General features: G+C 38.2%; 1 protein-coding gene across 5 annotated transcripts in view; it reads left to right on the plus strand.

Annotated features, from left to right (window-relative positions):
* LOC129794688 (cysteine-rich hydrophobic domain-containing protein 2) overlaps positions 1 to 16,663 on the plus strand; it is a 19,338-nt gene continuing 2,675 nt past the window's right edge. Inside the window, exons 1-3 of one of the 5 annotated variants that reach the window (XM_055835538.1) lie at positions 1 to 454; positions 4,910 to 5,313; positions 13,798 to 15,101. In XM_055835538.1, coding sequence (XP_055691513.1) covers positions 342 to 454; positions 4,910 to 5,288 — 492 coding nt within the window. In that variant the 5' untranslated portion in view covers positions 1 to 341 and the 3' untranslated portion in view covers positions 5,289 to 5,313; positions 13,798 to 15,101. Of the gene's footprint in view, positions 455 to 4,909; positions 15,102 to 16,663 lie in introns of those variants that run through there. The other 4 variants (XM_055835546.1, XM_055835562.1, XM_055835554.1 and 1 more) reach the window with 4 other exon arrangements.

Raw genomic sequence — 16,663 nt, forward strand, 5'->3', positions numbered from 1 at the left:
CATTGAACAATGAGGTAGAAATAGCCGAGATGTGTTAAAGTGGTGTATTTTGGTAAATTTATTTTTCTGCCTGGCATTTCTCGGAATTCCCTGGCTCCTGGACAGTAAGGAAGTCATCAAGTGGTGACCAGTGGTATCTCTTCGAGGCAGTTGTGAGGAAGATAATTGAACAAAAGTGTGGGAAGTGCGTGAAAATTGGGAAGGAAAGGTTGCCCATCAACATGCCTTTCTTTGTGTAGTGCGAGGAAGATTTTCTTGGGCTCTTTTTTTATATTTTGTGATATATCATTTGGTGGACGTGGAGGAGGCACAGACACAGGGGATCCGTGTAGTCCTGCAAAATGGCTGACTTCGATGCCATCTACGAGGAGGAGATTATCGATGAGAATCTGGAGGATCAGCACATCCTGGTCCCGGAACCAATTGTGATTCGCGGTGCTGGGAATATGACAGTGTGAGTTTCACTCTAAATTTCTCAATCTCTTCGTACTGCCATAGAGAGGGGACCATTTATTTGCACAAGGCAACAACATTTCGAAATACCCTCAAAGTCTATAATGAAATTATTTGCTTATTTTCCATGCTCAATGGGCAACTGTGAAGTGATTGTGAGCACACAGCCTCATTATCACTGAAGAGAGTCCTTCACTCTGCTTCTCAGGGGTTGTCCTGGATGTCCTGAATGTCCTGGACACCTCAGAGATATCCCTTTGTTGCTCTTAAGATCATTGCTCTTAACCTACTTCAAGGTGTCGCCAACAAAGGATCCTCCTCATTGTTGGCTGAACACTTTTGTAGTTGAGATTCTCAAGAAGCAAACCCATTTTGCTTTGTGATTTATCCACAATCCGTTCTCATTATCTTCACAGCAGATTGCGTTTCTGCATTATTCTTCTTTTAACAGCTCATGTGGCGTATTTATTGTGCCAACATGAGTTAAAATTAAACACTTTTGTTTTCACCTTCAATACAAGAAGAGCTTTTCTTCCCATTTCATTGACTCCCTCGTGCACCCACAGCACACAGCGAGAGGAGCCCCCAAAAGAGAGTCTCAAGAAGAAGAAAAAAACCATCTTTGTAGAGATTTTCATGCCTTTGTAATATTAACTTCCTATGATAAATTACGCATGAAATTGTAGAGCAGCCTTGCCATGCAAGAATTTGCGTTTCATAGCGGAAAAAATGCGCGAAGAAATTGCAAAGTCGATATTTAAGAAGGTGAATCAAAGAGCGAAATTTTTTTTGTGAAAAAAAAACATTTTCTCTGAAGAAATGAATAAAGGCAATGAGTGTGAATTTAATTCAACAAAGTTTTCCTTTTATTGCATTACCCAGAGAGGCATAAAGAGAGAGCACATAAACGTGGTTCTACACCGTTTTCTGGGAATATACCTCACACAATGTTTTTAAAGCAAAAAAATTCAAGGAAATCCTCTGATTAATAAATAAAATAGAATTTTTTACAACTTGTCCACAAAGTTTTAAACAATTTTATTTCAATATTCGCTTTTATGGAGTGAATATCAGTGTTAGAGGGTCAACTTGCAAATTATCATGCTTGATTAATTTTTTAAAATAAACTCTGCAAAATATTTATAACAATTAAATTTTAATTATATCATATTATTTTCCCATTACTCACAGTGTGAATGAAATGAAAAAATTTGTGATCTGAACTGAGACTCGTGAAAATTAAGTACGCAATTCAATTATTTTTGTATAGGTAGGTACGTGATACCTAATATAAAATTCTGCTATAGGGTGTATCATGATAGACGAATAAATTATTATTAATATTCTTTATGTGGGGGTTATAGGGGAAAGTCAATCATAACGCGTCCAGTTATAAGAGTTGGTGTCCCACAACGTGTAGAAGTTTGTTTATGCGTTGTAATACTACTTGTGAGCAGAATTAGTAGACAAATTTAATTTTTTTTGTAAAATTCGGCAATTTGATGGATAAAAATGGTCATATCTCTGGTCCTAGAAGACCTACAGAAATTTCTTGACTAGTTTTGGAAAGGTATTAAAACAGGCTATAAATTGACATAAAGTTCAATAATTTTCAAGGTCATCTCCAGAACACAAAATGGCGGCTTTTTGTTTTACTAAAACAGTTTTTGGCATTTTTTGTTTCGAAGGAATGGTTCTATAGGTTTCTGATGTTCTATATAGTTGTAGAGAATTGCAAAACCTTTAATTTGATACTAAGATGAGCAAAATCGGTCAAGCAGTGCAGGAGATATGGCTCTTAGAACTTTTCAAATTCAAGAATTTTTCAAATGGTAATATCTTCTAAACGGCGACATAGATTTTCTTCATTTTCGGACTGGTGATAGATATTGAGTCAGGCTACAACATATCAAAATTTAAAAGATTTGCCTAATGGGGATTCGGAGATATTGCCCCTTAAAGTTAGGCAATTTTTGTTTTTGTTTTTAGCGCCTCTTGCGGATGTTTTTGAAACTTGAAATGTTCTAGACAGTTGTAGGGCTTCGCAATACCTTTCATTTGATACCAAGATGGTCAAAATCGGTCAAGCCGTTCTCAAGATATATCGAAAAAACACTTTTTGCTTTAGGCCGCCATATTTGCTAAACCGCTTGACCGATTTTCAAGTATGAATTATCGATGAAAACCTTTCACTGAGTTCTACAACATACTAAAATTTCAGACCTCTAGCTATAAGGGAAGTGGTTGACAGTATTTCAAAATGGCGGACGGCGGCCATCTTGGATTTTGAAAATGCGAAAAAATGAAATTTTACACCCACATTTCTATAGAAAACTTCAAACCGGAAGTCTCTATCTGTTACCGTTCTCGAGTTATAAGGCAAAGTTTGGACCACCGGCAGGCCGGCCGGATCAAAAATTTTCCACCACCATATTCGTAATGTGGGATGTCTAAAACGTGCTCATACCAAGTTTGAGCCCGATCTGAGGTGGTCGGTTTTTCCGACGATTACAATACTTGGTGTTGGCCACGAAGTGGAACACCAACTAATTGAGCTTATGTCAGACACCTAAGGGTTAAAATTATTAAAAAGTGTAAAAAGAGTTTATTCATTTTATTCGGGTATCATTGGAAAATATACACAAAACATTAAAAATTTTGTATTGAGAATTATTATAAAGTATTTGAGAAGACACAAGCAGTTTTTTAAAATTTTATTGTGAAAAATAGCTGAATGAACTAGTAAATGTGTTAAAAAGCACTCGTATGTATTAAATTTTATGCTTCACGAAGCCTACGAAGCCTCATTGAGACAACGATTTTGTAACTTTTTTTTCTCATTAACTTTAGATTTTGTATAAAAAATAAACGATGTTATAACAGAACTGTAAGATTTGAATATCTTGCTAAGAAATGCTCGTTAATTATTTCAAACAATAGGGTTGTTTTTAGATTTTTAAATAAATTTAAAGATCTACTTAGCCGAGCGGTTCTAGTTGCAATCGTCGGGCTTTCTTTTATCAAGTGAGTGATCAAGTTCGAATCTCATTGGGGTCAATTTTTCTACTTCTTTGACCTACAATTTCATCATCATTTTACTTCAAATTCCTCTTAAGGAAACATTTTAGGGGTTGATTAACTCAGTTAACCCTACCTTCGTATTGCTATGAAGGAGGTAATTGGTTCCTTTTGTTATCTAATGTAAGAAAATTGTGTAGACATTTTACGTGAATCAAAACACAAAAAAAGTTATTAAAAAGTTTATATCGGTCCAACTTCAAACTTTACTCGTTTCTATAGTTCAAACTTTCATAATGTATTCCGATTTCTTCCTCTGAGTACACTCACAACTTACATTTTACTGATCAATCTCAATGTCTAAAAAGGAAAAATAAGAACTTTGAGTAGTGAAAAATTGCTCCTTCCTGCTTGACTTTTCAGAAAATTTCTCGAAAATTCAGTGCATGCCGTCCTTTAAAAAAATCATTAATTTTTTTCTGTAAGAATAGAAAATTTTCAAGAATGTAAAAAGAATGTATTTCTTTATCAGAAAAGTTTAAAATAAATTATGGAATGAGAAATGAACATTAAAACACTATCAAGTAATAAAATAAAACAAAACAAAACAAAACATTCCAAAAAACTTTAATTAATTTAATTAGAAATTACAGGTGATAACCTAATTAAAATTCCTTAATTTATCAAAAAAAAAATATCTACAAAAAACTTCTGCAAAAGTTTCTTTTGAGATTTATACTCAGGATACGCGTTAGTTACGTATCTACTAAAAAGAAATTGTAAAGCTAAGTACGTTATCAATTTGTTATTTTTTTTAAATTCTTATTCTGCCTCTTTAACTACTGTTTAATCTTATTTTCTTTTCATATTAAAATATGTTTTTTACTCATCTTTACTGGAACACCCTATATATTGTCCATATAGACGTCAGAACAATAGTTCTGTAATAATATCTTCTTATTTTAATAAACAGATTTAATATAAAAACAACATTACTATCACATTTATCGTTGAGGAAAAAAACTTTATCTCGATTAAGTATCGTTCAAAGTTTACAAAAACTTACGATAAAGTCAGTTGAGTTTTCCATTAATATGAATAAGCAAAATTGAATAAATACCCGAACGTTGGAGATTCACGTAAAGGAATCCCCTTTATCAGTACACACCTACTTTATGTTGTCTGTTAAGCATCAGACATTAACGAATCATCGTGAAACCAACGATTCTCGAAATGTAGTTTGCAAGAAAAAAAAACTACGTGCATCATACAAATTCCTCGAAAAGCTTTCTTGGAGTTTTTTTTTGTGTATTTAAACTTATAGTTGGATAAAAAAAACTTGCTAATAAAAACGTTTATCGTTTAAATTAAAGTTAAGAAGGAAAGAGAGCGTGAGAGACTTGATAAAAAAAATTAAAATTGGAAATTTTCTTTGCAGATTTGGCCTGAGTAATCGCTTCAACAGTGAATTCCCGTCCGGCCTTGTATCCAGAGTTGCCCCGGAGGAGTTTAAAGCCACCATCGGGCGCATAAATGCAGTCCTGAAGAAAACTCTCCCTATGAATGTGAAATGGCTCTTCTGTGGCTGTATGTGCTGCTGTTGTACACTCGGATGCTCTCTCTGGCCTGTGATATGCCTCAGCAAGCGCACCCAGAACACACTGGACAAACTCCTAGAGTGGGAGAATAGTCACTTGTACCAGAAACTCGGACTCCACTGGCGTCTCACGAAGCAGCAGTGCGACTCCAACTCAATGATGGAGTACGTCCTGCTAATAGAGTTTATACCCAAGATACCCATCTATCGACCCGACTAACTCACGCATCCCCAGCAGAGTGCAGGTAAGCACTTTGCAATTAACTTTATATATAGCACCTCCCTCCCACGCCCCCACCCCCCTCAATAAATTGGCCATTTGCACACCGAAATCACTGATAAAAGAATGAAAAAAAATACCAATTTAGTGATAAGAGAGCATAAATGTAAATAGATGTTATAATGTTTAAGAAAAGAGAGAAATAGATGAGGGGAGATTCATTTGCGCCCAATTGACAATAGATAGAAAATCCTCCAGGAGCAAGTTACCCCGGAGGATTGTAGATTATATTGGATATGAGATAAAGAGAAAATCCCTCACACGTTGTGTGAATGCCTTCTAATGACACAATATATATTTAGAAAAAAAGAACAATCTCACAAAAAATGCAAAATATTAGTTGAAACGGTGCATATAAAATTGAGGCAAATTGGTTTATTAGAGCAATGAACTGTTGAAGGATTGTTTTCTTTATGATAGATCCTTGCTAAAACAATTAATTATCTTCCATCTGCAATGAACAAAACATATCTCAGCAAGTGATGGTCGGATTTTGCAAAATACTCACATATTTTCTTCTCATGACAGCTTATTTATCAAAATCGGATTGAAATTATGAAAATTTTGAAGAAATTGAGTTTGGATTCAAAGAAAATTCAACAAAAAACGTTTAAATGATTTCAATAAACTAAGCAGCTTTTCAAAAGCAAAATATGCATTATTGTAAGAATATTTAAACTTATCAAAATCGAATGCCAGTGACGTAGAAAAGATAGTTTAACTGGATGTCTAAATAATCTAAAATTTTTGGCAGTTCGGGTTTTTTGAGTCTTAAAAAAATTAACAGAATAATAGTTACACGGATAAATTCAAAAATTTTATTTTTTAACGTTAGAAGAGGAACGCCAAACGTTATAAAGAACCAGAAAAAGTTGGTAAAAAAAATGTCTTGAAGAAACGTCAAACGTTAAAAGTACATAAGAATTATCAAACGTTAGAAAAGAAATGTCAAACATTTTGACATTTCAAACATGAATTAATAAAATAAAAAAAAAACAATTTTGATTTTTTTTATTATTAATTTGAAATAACTTAGATTTTCTTAGCTTCTGGTTATTTAATTTAAGAGTTAAATCTATCAAGAATATTTTCTTTTCAAACTGTCAAAATTTTGAAAAAAAAAACTATCTATTTTTGTAAAACATGAATATTTTTGATAGAACTGATTGATTTTAATTGAAGCAATGTTAACGATTGAGGTAAGTAAATTGAGATTTTTTGTTCTGAAACAGTCAATAAAAAGGTAGTCTTGGCGGTGAAAGCGGCTGAAAGCTTGATGATGATTTTTAAAAAATCGAAGCGTCGCTGAAAGCGCCAAGACGTTCGCCTTATTGGCTATTTCCGACAAAAAAATCTCAAATTTATTACCAAAAATTAAATATTCTGACGTATCCAGTTTAAAAAAATCAATACCTCTCTTCCTGAAACAAAAAGGAAATAAAGAAATTGCAAAAATGAGCTGTCGTTGAAAATACATTGACGTTAGCAATAACGTCATATAATTTTATTACTTTGAAGAAATAGTTATGATATTTCGGATTAATTTCTTTTTGTTATGATAGAAAAAAAACCTACAAAGCATCATTGCTCAATTTACCTTCCAAAACATTTTTTTACGTGCACCGCTACAACTAGAAAATTTTATTGGGTCAACTCTAAAGTTCTCTGTGGAAAAGCTTCTTTTTTTCTCTCTCTTCCGTACTTATTCAAAAATATTCATTTACCTGAAGTTTCGCAAGAGTTTTTGGCGAAAAATAAATGTGAGAAAATTCTCTGCATTAAAATTCCATTGAAAACAATAAAGAATTGTAGCGCCCGACTCACTATCCAGCGAATATTAACCTAGCTCATAGAGTGAGTACCCTTAGATTGGCGGTAACTGTAACGGCTGCCCTTCCCTCGGCAACGGCTTCTGCCCCCAGGTTACAAACCCTCAAATAGGTGAGAGAGAGTACGAGAATCCTCAAGAGAATATAGGAGAGCACTGAGAAAGCAATTCGATGGGAGAGTAGAAAAGAGTGCTGATGAGAGTAGAGTCAGTCGGAGCTCAGCCTTGGGTATGGCTGCAAGCAAGAAAAGTGCTCTGTAGTTTAGCTTGAGGACTACGAGGGTTGAGGTTACTAGGGGAGTTGACCAAAGCCCTGTGGCGCCCCCTACTCAGGGCGCCACATATCAGAAGTGGGATGCGAAATCCCGGTGAAAAATAGACAGAAAAAGTGATCGCGCGCGAGTGAGAAAATGAACATGGCGGCAATGACGCCGCAGAAAAAGGGACAAAAAGTGACTGAAAAGTGAGTGAAAAGTGCCGTGGACTGCGAGGGACCCCCATTGGAAGCACCCCAGAACCAGCAGGAGCCATCGCGGAGCGTCTGCGGAGCATCCGGAGGGGAGTTGCAGCGAAATCGGCGGCAGCGGAGCACCGAATTTGCGGAGGCATCAAGGGCGTCGGAGTGAACGTGTCGCAACATGTTCAGGGAGATCGCCGGGCAGCAGAGGCGGATTGGGTGAAAATTTTCTATGAAAAATGTTATGTATTTGCAATTCTGCGTGAATGTGTGTGAATGAGGGGTACCCCGAACAGTGCGGAAGGCGCGTATGGCCTGAAAGAATGCATGAAAATGTCCCGTGAGCGGGGAAAATTCTTTTATCTTTCCAGAAGATTTCATCAAGCAGCTGAAAATCATGAAAGTGAGTAAATTCCCGTATTTTGTGGGCATTTTTGCAGCCAGTAGAGTAAGTGAGGAGATATTTTGGGCAATAAAGGCTGCCCGAGGGTGAAATAACGCGGTGAAAAGCGCCCCCATAAAACTATTTTCATGACATGAGTAAAGTTGCGCGGTGTTCTGCGGCACCGAAGAAAAATGTCCCTCCAAAATTTAAATTAACCGCCGCGGTGTGAAAATTCCCAAAATTTCGTGACTTGGAAAATAATTAAGAAAAATTCCTGGAAAAATATTGAAAGAAATTTGCACGAAAATTATAAACCAAAAGTAGGGGAAACGCGGTTTGAAAGATTTCCAAAACTTCGCGAGTTAAGAAATTAATTCAAGGAAAATTCCAGAAGAAAAAAAAAATTCAATGAAAATAGCGGTTGAAAACGTCACTTGGAAAGTAATTAAACCCCCTTAAAAATCCAGTATAAAAATCGCAGAGATGAAAAATGATAAAGGCGCAGAAATAAAATTAGGAAAATGTCCACAGAAATAAATGAAATGTCCCATGAAATTTTGTGTTTATCCCCTCGCGAGATTTTCGGCGCAGTGTTCGAAAAATTTTTTCGGCGAAAAGTCAACAGAGGCGCGGCGATCAAGAAATCTGTCAGTTTGTTTGGTTTGTAAAGAAAACACGCCAGTGTGAAGGAAAATTGAAGGAAAAACAGTGAAAAAAAAAGTGAGGAAAAGCGAAAATAGGTGAGAAATTTAGAGCAGGAGGTGCTATGGCTGACCGTGGTTGTGAGTGAGAAGGAAAATGTGACGAATTTGTGTGATATTTTTGCAGAAATGGATGAGGAGCGTCAGGAGGGGCATGGAGCGATGGAGAAGCTCCCGATAGCAGCATTCGGAGTGGAAGCACCCATAGTAGCAGTGCCAGTAGTAGCAGCCCGAGCAGCCCCTACAGTAGCAGCACCCGTGGTAGAGACACTTGCGATAGAAACACCTGTGATAGAAACACCTGCGAAGGCAGTGCTTACTGCTGTGACGATTGGCAAAGAATTCAAGGCAGAAAAAGTGACGGGATTGGCACTGAGATTGCGGGAGGTTGAGAAGCTTGTGTCCCGTTCTGAATCGAGCGATAAAAGGACGTTATCCGTTGTCGCATGGTTGGACACCGAGAGTGGAATCCTCCACCAAGGTGGCGTCCAGGATGAGCATGCGATTCTAGTGGCGAGCATGCGGTTGAAAGGAGCAGCTAAATCATGGTTCGAAGGGATGAGACGCAACCTGCATACGTGGGAAATAATTTGAGAAGCTTTTAAGGAACTCTTTCCGGGTGAGATCGACAGCCATTGGAAGCTGCGGGAAGGCAAGAAATGGCGTAGTGAATCCGCGGAGGAGAACTGTTACGGGAAAATGGCTTTTACCCAAGAAATCCAATTGAACTTCAAGATTCTCACAAGATATGCTGCAGCTGTATTCAGGATTCCAATCTTACATCAATCTTGAGCACATCCGGAGATTGTCTTGACCAGCAACTGCTACGAAGCATCTCAAGCTTTGGATGGGTGGAGCAATGAGAGTCACCGTGAAGATTACAACATAGTGGCCGTGATGCTTATTGGGATGAACGACGAGAAAGGTGTCGTGATTATTGTCGTGGTGAGAGGTGCGATTATCGGTGTAGAAGATTCCTTATAGGTGTGAGGAACAGCATTTGAGGAGCGATAGGTTACGTTCATGCTGTCGCGATGATTCGTGTTCTTGATTTACAGGCAAAATGGCAGATGCGGGAGATAAACGCAGAGCTGATGTTCGCAGAGAAAATAAATGATCCAAAAGTTGAAAAATATCAATGTTTATTTGTATTGATGCGGTCGCAGCGGAGATTGGCGTGGCACGTGTCGTTCAGGATGTCGCAGTTGTTGAGGAGAGTATTAATGTTTGTTGCACAGGTACGGTCGCAATGGAGATTAGCGTGATATGAGTCTTTCAGGGCGTCGCAGCTGTTGGAGAGTGTATCAATGTTCGCTTGCTTAGGTATGGGCGCAATCGAATTGGCGTGACGCGAGTTTTTCAGGTCGTTGCAGTTGGTTGGTTGATGCGCATATAGCCCTGGTTGTTGAGCGCCTTTAAAAGTTTCCCCATAGTGATGATGATGACGTTGCAGTTGGTGAAAATATAAATGTTTCTTTGCGTAACTACGGGCGCAGTGGACGTTGGCGTAACCCGAGTGGCTCAGGGCGTCACAGTCGTTGAGGAAAATATCGAGGTTTGCTTGCGTAGGTACGGGTGCAATGGAGGTCGGTGTAGCACCAGTCGTTCAGTTTGTCGCGGTTGTTAAGATGATCAGCGTATGGGGGACACAAGGAGCGACAATGGAGCAGGCAGAGAAGGGATTCCAGTGTTGCATCTGTCGCTCGGCTGAGGATTTGAGTTGTGCTTGTCCCAAGGATTTTGGCAGGAGGGCGTGAATTGGTGAATTGGAGGTTCTGCAAGGAGCGAAGGGTGAAGTGATACGATTCTAGGAGAGTGCAGGTAGAGATCACATCAAACGAATTGCAAGTGAAGCTGCTGAGATGCCTGATGGAAAGAAGGAAAATCCCGGATTGATGTTGAGGATGAGCATGTTTGGAGGCTCTTGCATCACAGTATGGCCACGGGAAAACCTATTGTCTGAAAGGGTGGCAAAGTGGAAAGCGAGCCTCAGCAACAACACGTGCCTAGATGAGCGGAAGCAGTTGAGGAGGAGGCTGTGAGCTGAAGCGTTGGAAAGGATCTGAGGTGGTGAAGTACATTGATGAGTCATGTGAATGTCAATGTAAGTGGAAGTGTTGTGGACGTGAACGACAGTAAGGAGCAGAGAAAATCTCAGGAGCCCAGATGAAACTTAAAGGTTGTTGAACACAGCATCCACGGGGAAATGTGAAAAATGACGGTTGCTAAGTTGAAGATGCCACGGATGGAGAAGAAAGAAGACAAAGATGGCAAATGAATGGAACAAGGTGTTATTCGGTGGCAGCAGGAGCAAAGACAAGTAGCTCGAAGAAAAGATGGTTGCGAGAGTGTCATGCACGCAGGTTGGTGATGGTCAGCACGGAAGGAAGTCTCACGTGAGGAAAAACTGTGGTTGAATGAGAAAATGAAAAGAAGTGTGCAGAAGGAAGACAAACGGGTGGTCAAGAAACAATGAGAGGGGACTTTCATAAACTAGAAGACCTGAAGGATGCCATGGTAGATTTGCAGAGCTGATAGTGGACCAAAGGTAGCAACGACTGTGAAGCGAGAAAACGGCGCTGGCGTACACGCGATGGTGAATGAACCTCAAAGTTGTGTCAGTGTCACTGTCGTGGCTTCACTGGTGGGACAGATGTGCAGCAGTTCGGAGGTTGAAAATGCGAGTTGAAACGTCTGTGATGAGGAAATCGCTGCCAATAAGGATGTGTGCAAAGTCTTGGAGAAGGACTTGAAATTCGGAGATGATGCGACCAGTGAGAGGCAAACGACAGTGGAGGCCGTGTTGAATAAACACGGGGCGGTAGTGTTGAGTCCTATGGCAGTAGATGCATTCAATGAACACCGTGAGACGGTTGCATTAAGTGCTACGGAGTTTGGAGTTGCCAGGATTGGTTCCATGTCAACTAAATTGGAGGAGAACAAGATCATCATGCGGCTGCCCTGTAGGGCCCCAATTCCTTATTTCAAGCATGTCAAAGATGGACTGATGTTTCCGGAGGTTTATGAAGGATGGTACGAATATCTCCCAGCCGTTGATAATGCAGAAGAGGACAAAGATGCTGTGGCAGTGAGAAACTAAAAAGGAGGAGTCTTACAGAATTCAAGGAAGCAGTGATCTTCCAGCCAGTGTGGAAGCTTATCGTGGGAGAGATTCATGCTTTCATGAGGTGCAAGGTGTTGAGAGCAGTGATTGCAGCTATGGTGAGGAAGGCTATCCAGGTGTTCGAGGAGATGGTGCAGTTTTTCAGATATCTCGGCGTGTTTGCGAGTGGCAAGCAACATTGTTCGCGGTAAACCGGTTCCGGTAGTTGGGTGAGGCCAATGGTATCCACCATTCCCCAGGGCAGGAGATGTTTGAGTGGTACATCTCGCGACTGTTCACAGGTACCAGTTGGAGTGGGTAAGCGTTGTGAAATTCCAGGTTATCTGCTAGATTCTGACGAAGAACAAGAAGGTAAAAGAGTAGCAGACGATGAATAATGCAGGTGAATGAAGTTTGAATAAATTTTGCAGTTATTATCTCATTCTTGCTTATGAGTCGACTTGAAGAAGTCTTATGCGGTAGTATAATGCAGATTCATTTAGGCCCCAAATTGTTGGTGTTGATGAGGGCAGTTGGGCGTGAGACCCACAACATGAGAGAGAAGAGGCCCGTCTCTGAGATGGTGAGGTATGACTTGAAATAATCGTTGATTCTTTAGCAGGTTGCAGATATAAGCGGCAAAGCAAGAAGTAGAACACCCAAAGTGAATGGCCCAGACGACTGAAGATCTCCCGTCGTGAGCACGGTGTGTTTTGAGATCCAATGTGCCCGTGAGTGGCAGAATACGAGGCAGCATGAAAGAAAGCAGATCGAATGACAACCCTGGCCGCAGTAAGAACGCAGTAAACCAGTAAGCAGCAGTACAACGAAGCAGTTTAGAGGCGCCAAAGAATACACAACACACATGAAGGTCTGTTGTGCGGCAGATACCCACCAAGGGGTAAGCGTGCCGTAGTCGAGAGAAGATAAGTCGTCGAGGGGCCAACACCGCTGATTGAACGCAAGCGCCATGAAAGAATACACAACACACGTGAAGGTCTGTTGTGCGGCAGATACCCACCAAGGGGTAAGCGTGCCGTAGTCGTCGAGGGGCCATGAGACAACTCACAACACACATGAAGGTCTGTTGTGCGGCAGATACCCACGAAGGGGTAAGCGTGCCGTTAAAGAAAGCAGTCAGCCGCAGAAAACGAATATTACGAGAACGTCATGCAGCAGACACCAATCGACTGGCAGCTACAAAGAGTATTCCACGACAGCGAGATCTGCGGACAACACGGCGAATCATACTCATGTGCGGAACGTTCCGTTAGTGTTAGCACATGAGCAGTCCTCACGTCTTGGGTATGGGAGTAGTTGCGGAAAATGGCCAGTAAATTCGGGGTTGGTATTACGCGTAGTTTAATCCTGACATTGTAAATTAATGCGGTAAAATGATTTCCTTGAAATATCACTTGCAGCCGTCGGGGACGACGGCAGTGTCAGGAACGGCCGAATGTAGCGCCCGACTCACTATCCAGCGAATATTAACCTAGCTCATAGAGTGAGTACCCTTAGATTGGCGGTAACTGTAACGGCTGCCCTTCCCTCGGCAACGGCTTCTGCCCCCAGGTTACAAACCCTCAAATAGGTGAGAGAGAGTACGAGAATCCTCAAGAGAATATAGGAGAGCACTGAGAAAGCAATTCGATGGGAGAGTAGAAAAGAGTGCTGATGAGAGTAGAGTCAGTCGGAGCTCAGCCTTGGGTATGGCTGCAAGCAAGAAAAGTGCTCTGTAGTTTAGCTTGAGGACTACGAGGGTTGAGGTTACTAGGGGAGTTGACCAAAGCCCTGTGGCGCCCCCTACTCAGGGCGCCACAGAATATTTATTGAGGAGTTAAAAATAAAAATTCATCAATGATTGAGAGGAGAGATGAACGAACTTGCAGATTGACCCAATATTTAAAAATTATTCTATTTCCTCTTTAATCATTTCATTATCACACAACACACACGCTAATTGATTGTTCTGCAGATGCTGTTTTTGACAAAATAAAAGAGTATTCTCCCACAATTTTTGGCTGATAAAAAGAGCCCCACAGATGAGCGGGGTCAATGGTAGAAAAATTTTCGATACACATCATTAACCAGAAAGATTGTGAATTAATTTTCGGGTAAATTTGTTTGCGGCAGGAACACCAATTTGGTGTGAGAACTATAGAATTTTTTTTCTGTGGAATTAGTGTTAATTGCTAAAGATGAGTAGAGCGAGGAATAAAAAAAAGAAGTGAAATTATATTAGTTGAGCTGTGGAACGAGCTATGGAGATTTTTAGTTGATAAGGTTAAATGAGAAGAATTGTTAAAATATACAATAAAAATATCATTTTACATTAGTTTACTGATTGAGGCTGACTAATCGCTAAATCAAAGCATTATAATTGATAGAGAGTAATGATTAAACAGATTATTACGTGAATTTTGTAAAATTATAATTTTTACTTTTTTTTCATTTTCTATTAAAATTGTAAAACTGATTTAGTTTAATGTCGTTGCACTAGAATCGTTCTTTTTTTTATAAATGTAGAAAAAACAAACAAAAACAAGGAAGAAAGCACAATGTAGCATGAAAAACAAAATGAGAATTTCTGTTGAAAGAAGACTCGTATGTTAGATGACACATCCAGTGGAATATGTTTCCTTTTTTAATATGATTTAAAAAGTTTTAATAAGAAAGAAGAATCTGAAATATCATTTTTTTATAAATTATAAATTAAATTTACAAATTAATTTTATCTATAGTTAATTAATTAAATCATGGTACAATTACTCTACATAAAAAAACATTATAGTGAGTGAGTAATTTTTTTTATTGTATTTTAGAATTTGTTGAACTGAAAGTTCTTTCTTCTTTTTTTATTTTACTCTTGAAGGACGAAGAAAAAAAGCAACGGAAGTGAAAGAAAAGAATGGGAGAAAAAAAAGAGAAGAAAATGTGAGAAAAATAATTGCCTTTACACAAATAAAATCCCATAAAACACACCGATATGGACTATACAAACTAATGAATAAAACAAAGAAAATGTAAAATAAAAATATGTTACAAAAGTTAATTCTGAATGAGAGAACGAGTACAAGATAAAATGTGCGAGGAATTGAGAGGAGAGAAAGACGAAAAGGTAATAAAACAAATGTTTGCATGATTTTTCGTGATCGGGAAGAATGTGAAAAAAAATGATTGTTAGTAAGAGGAGAGAAAAAGTGAGAAATTGTGTAAAAATTGCGCATTTTATATTAATTATGCAATTATCACTTAATAAATGTAATAATGAGATAAAAAGTGTTGTGAATTGGTGGATATGACGCGATCAAGCAGCTGAAGCTTCCAATCTATTCCCTCTGTGATTACTTATCATCCATTTTTCGCTTGTTTTTTTTTCCTCAACAATGTATAATTTTTCAACTCGTCGTTCTATATTTGACTTTTTTCTTCTCCAACATGGTGTATTATTATTTCCCGGAATATTCGAAATATTCCTCTGGATTGATTTCCATGGATATAATATTTTGATTTACTCCCAGTAAATATTTATGTACATATTTACAATGTGATAAGTGAATGCCCACATAAAAATGCACATAAAACAAACCCTTATGCTTTTCAATGGCAGAGATCAATGGTCTTGTTTAAATAAATCTCAAGGAAGTGCAAATATTTTATTGGAATCTTATTTTTTGAAAGAAAGAAAAATTATTAATTTTTTTTTTAATGTGAAATGATTCCTTTTGAAGAGGGCAGAATGGAGCTATTCTGTATCAATTAGCATTTCAAAGGATGGCGGTTACTGATTCCTTAAACAACATAAAAACGGATTTATAGCTCTTGAAGAAAAAAGATCGATTCTTCTTTTCCTGACAATATGGGCCTTATTCAGCGACCAAGAAACCTTTGAAATTCGCTTGAAATCTTGAAATTTCAGTACAAAATTCAAAGATTTCAAGGGTTTCTTGGTCGCTAAATTAAGCTCTATATCCGAATTTGATCTTGTTTTAGTTCATGAAATGCTTGTTATATTGCCAAAACTTTGAGCAAACAAAAGAATAATTTCTTTGTTAAATTTTCTTTGAAAAGCAACAGTTTTCCAAGGAGAAAAGAATGATAAGTTTCTGCTTTCTTGTTGTTTTACTACATATTTTAGGCTGTTTTTGATTTGGATTTATATTGGAACTTTCCCCAGAAGCCGAATTGATTACACTCTATTAATTTAGCAGAATTTTTCCTCTTTCGGTATCGCAGGAAAGTCCCAATAAGAACTCGAAGTGAAAATTCTAGAAAAATGCGTTATGCAAACCAAACTGTGAAGCAAAATTTATTAAAGAAGTGCATATTTGAATTCATTCAGTGTCTATTTTGTCTGTAATAAGAATAACCCGGCGTCTCCACTGCTACAAATTTCTTGATTATTTTCCTGTGAATATCCGGGTTAATCTTTTGGTTTCTTGGATACACGACCAAATTAGAGACTCATTTATTCAATCACTAGTAAACAAAGAATTAATACAAAATTTTTTTCTTTGTCAAAAAAAAATGAATGGAGCTTTTTTTACGCTGACAGTCATCGCGAATCATCCCACAAAGCTTTTTTGTTCTTTTTGCATTTTTTCTACCAATAAAATTGTCCCAATTCGTACTCTCTTGGGGAAAAAAAATTACAAATTCAGTAAAAGGAAATTCAAATTAATTTCTTTTCCTTTGTGTCTTGTGCTCTCAGTTAGAGGAAATGTGAATTGACTCCGGAGGAGTGCTTATTCAAAAGTTTTTAGCCTGAGAGTGTGTGGATGGTGTGGATTTCCAATGAAATCATCAAATTATGAACTACATTGCGAGAGGGGGGAGTTTAT

Source organism: Lutzomyia longipalpis, chromosome 1 (genome assembly GCF_024334085.1).
Source record: "Lutzomyia longipalpis isolate SR_M1_2022 chromosome 1, ASM2433408v1".
Lineage (NCBI taxonomy): Eukaryota > Metazoa > Arthropoda > Insecta > Diptera > Psychodidae > Lutzomyia > Lutzomyia longipalpis.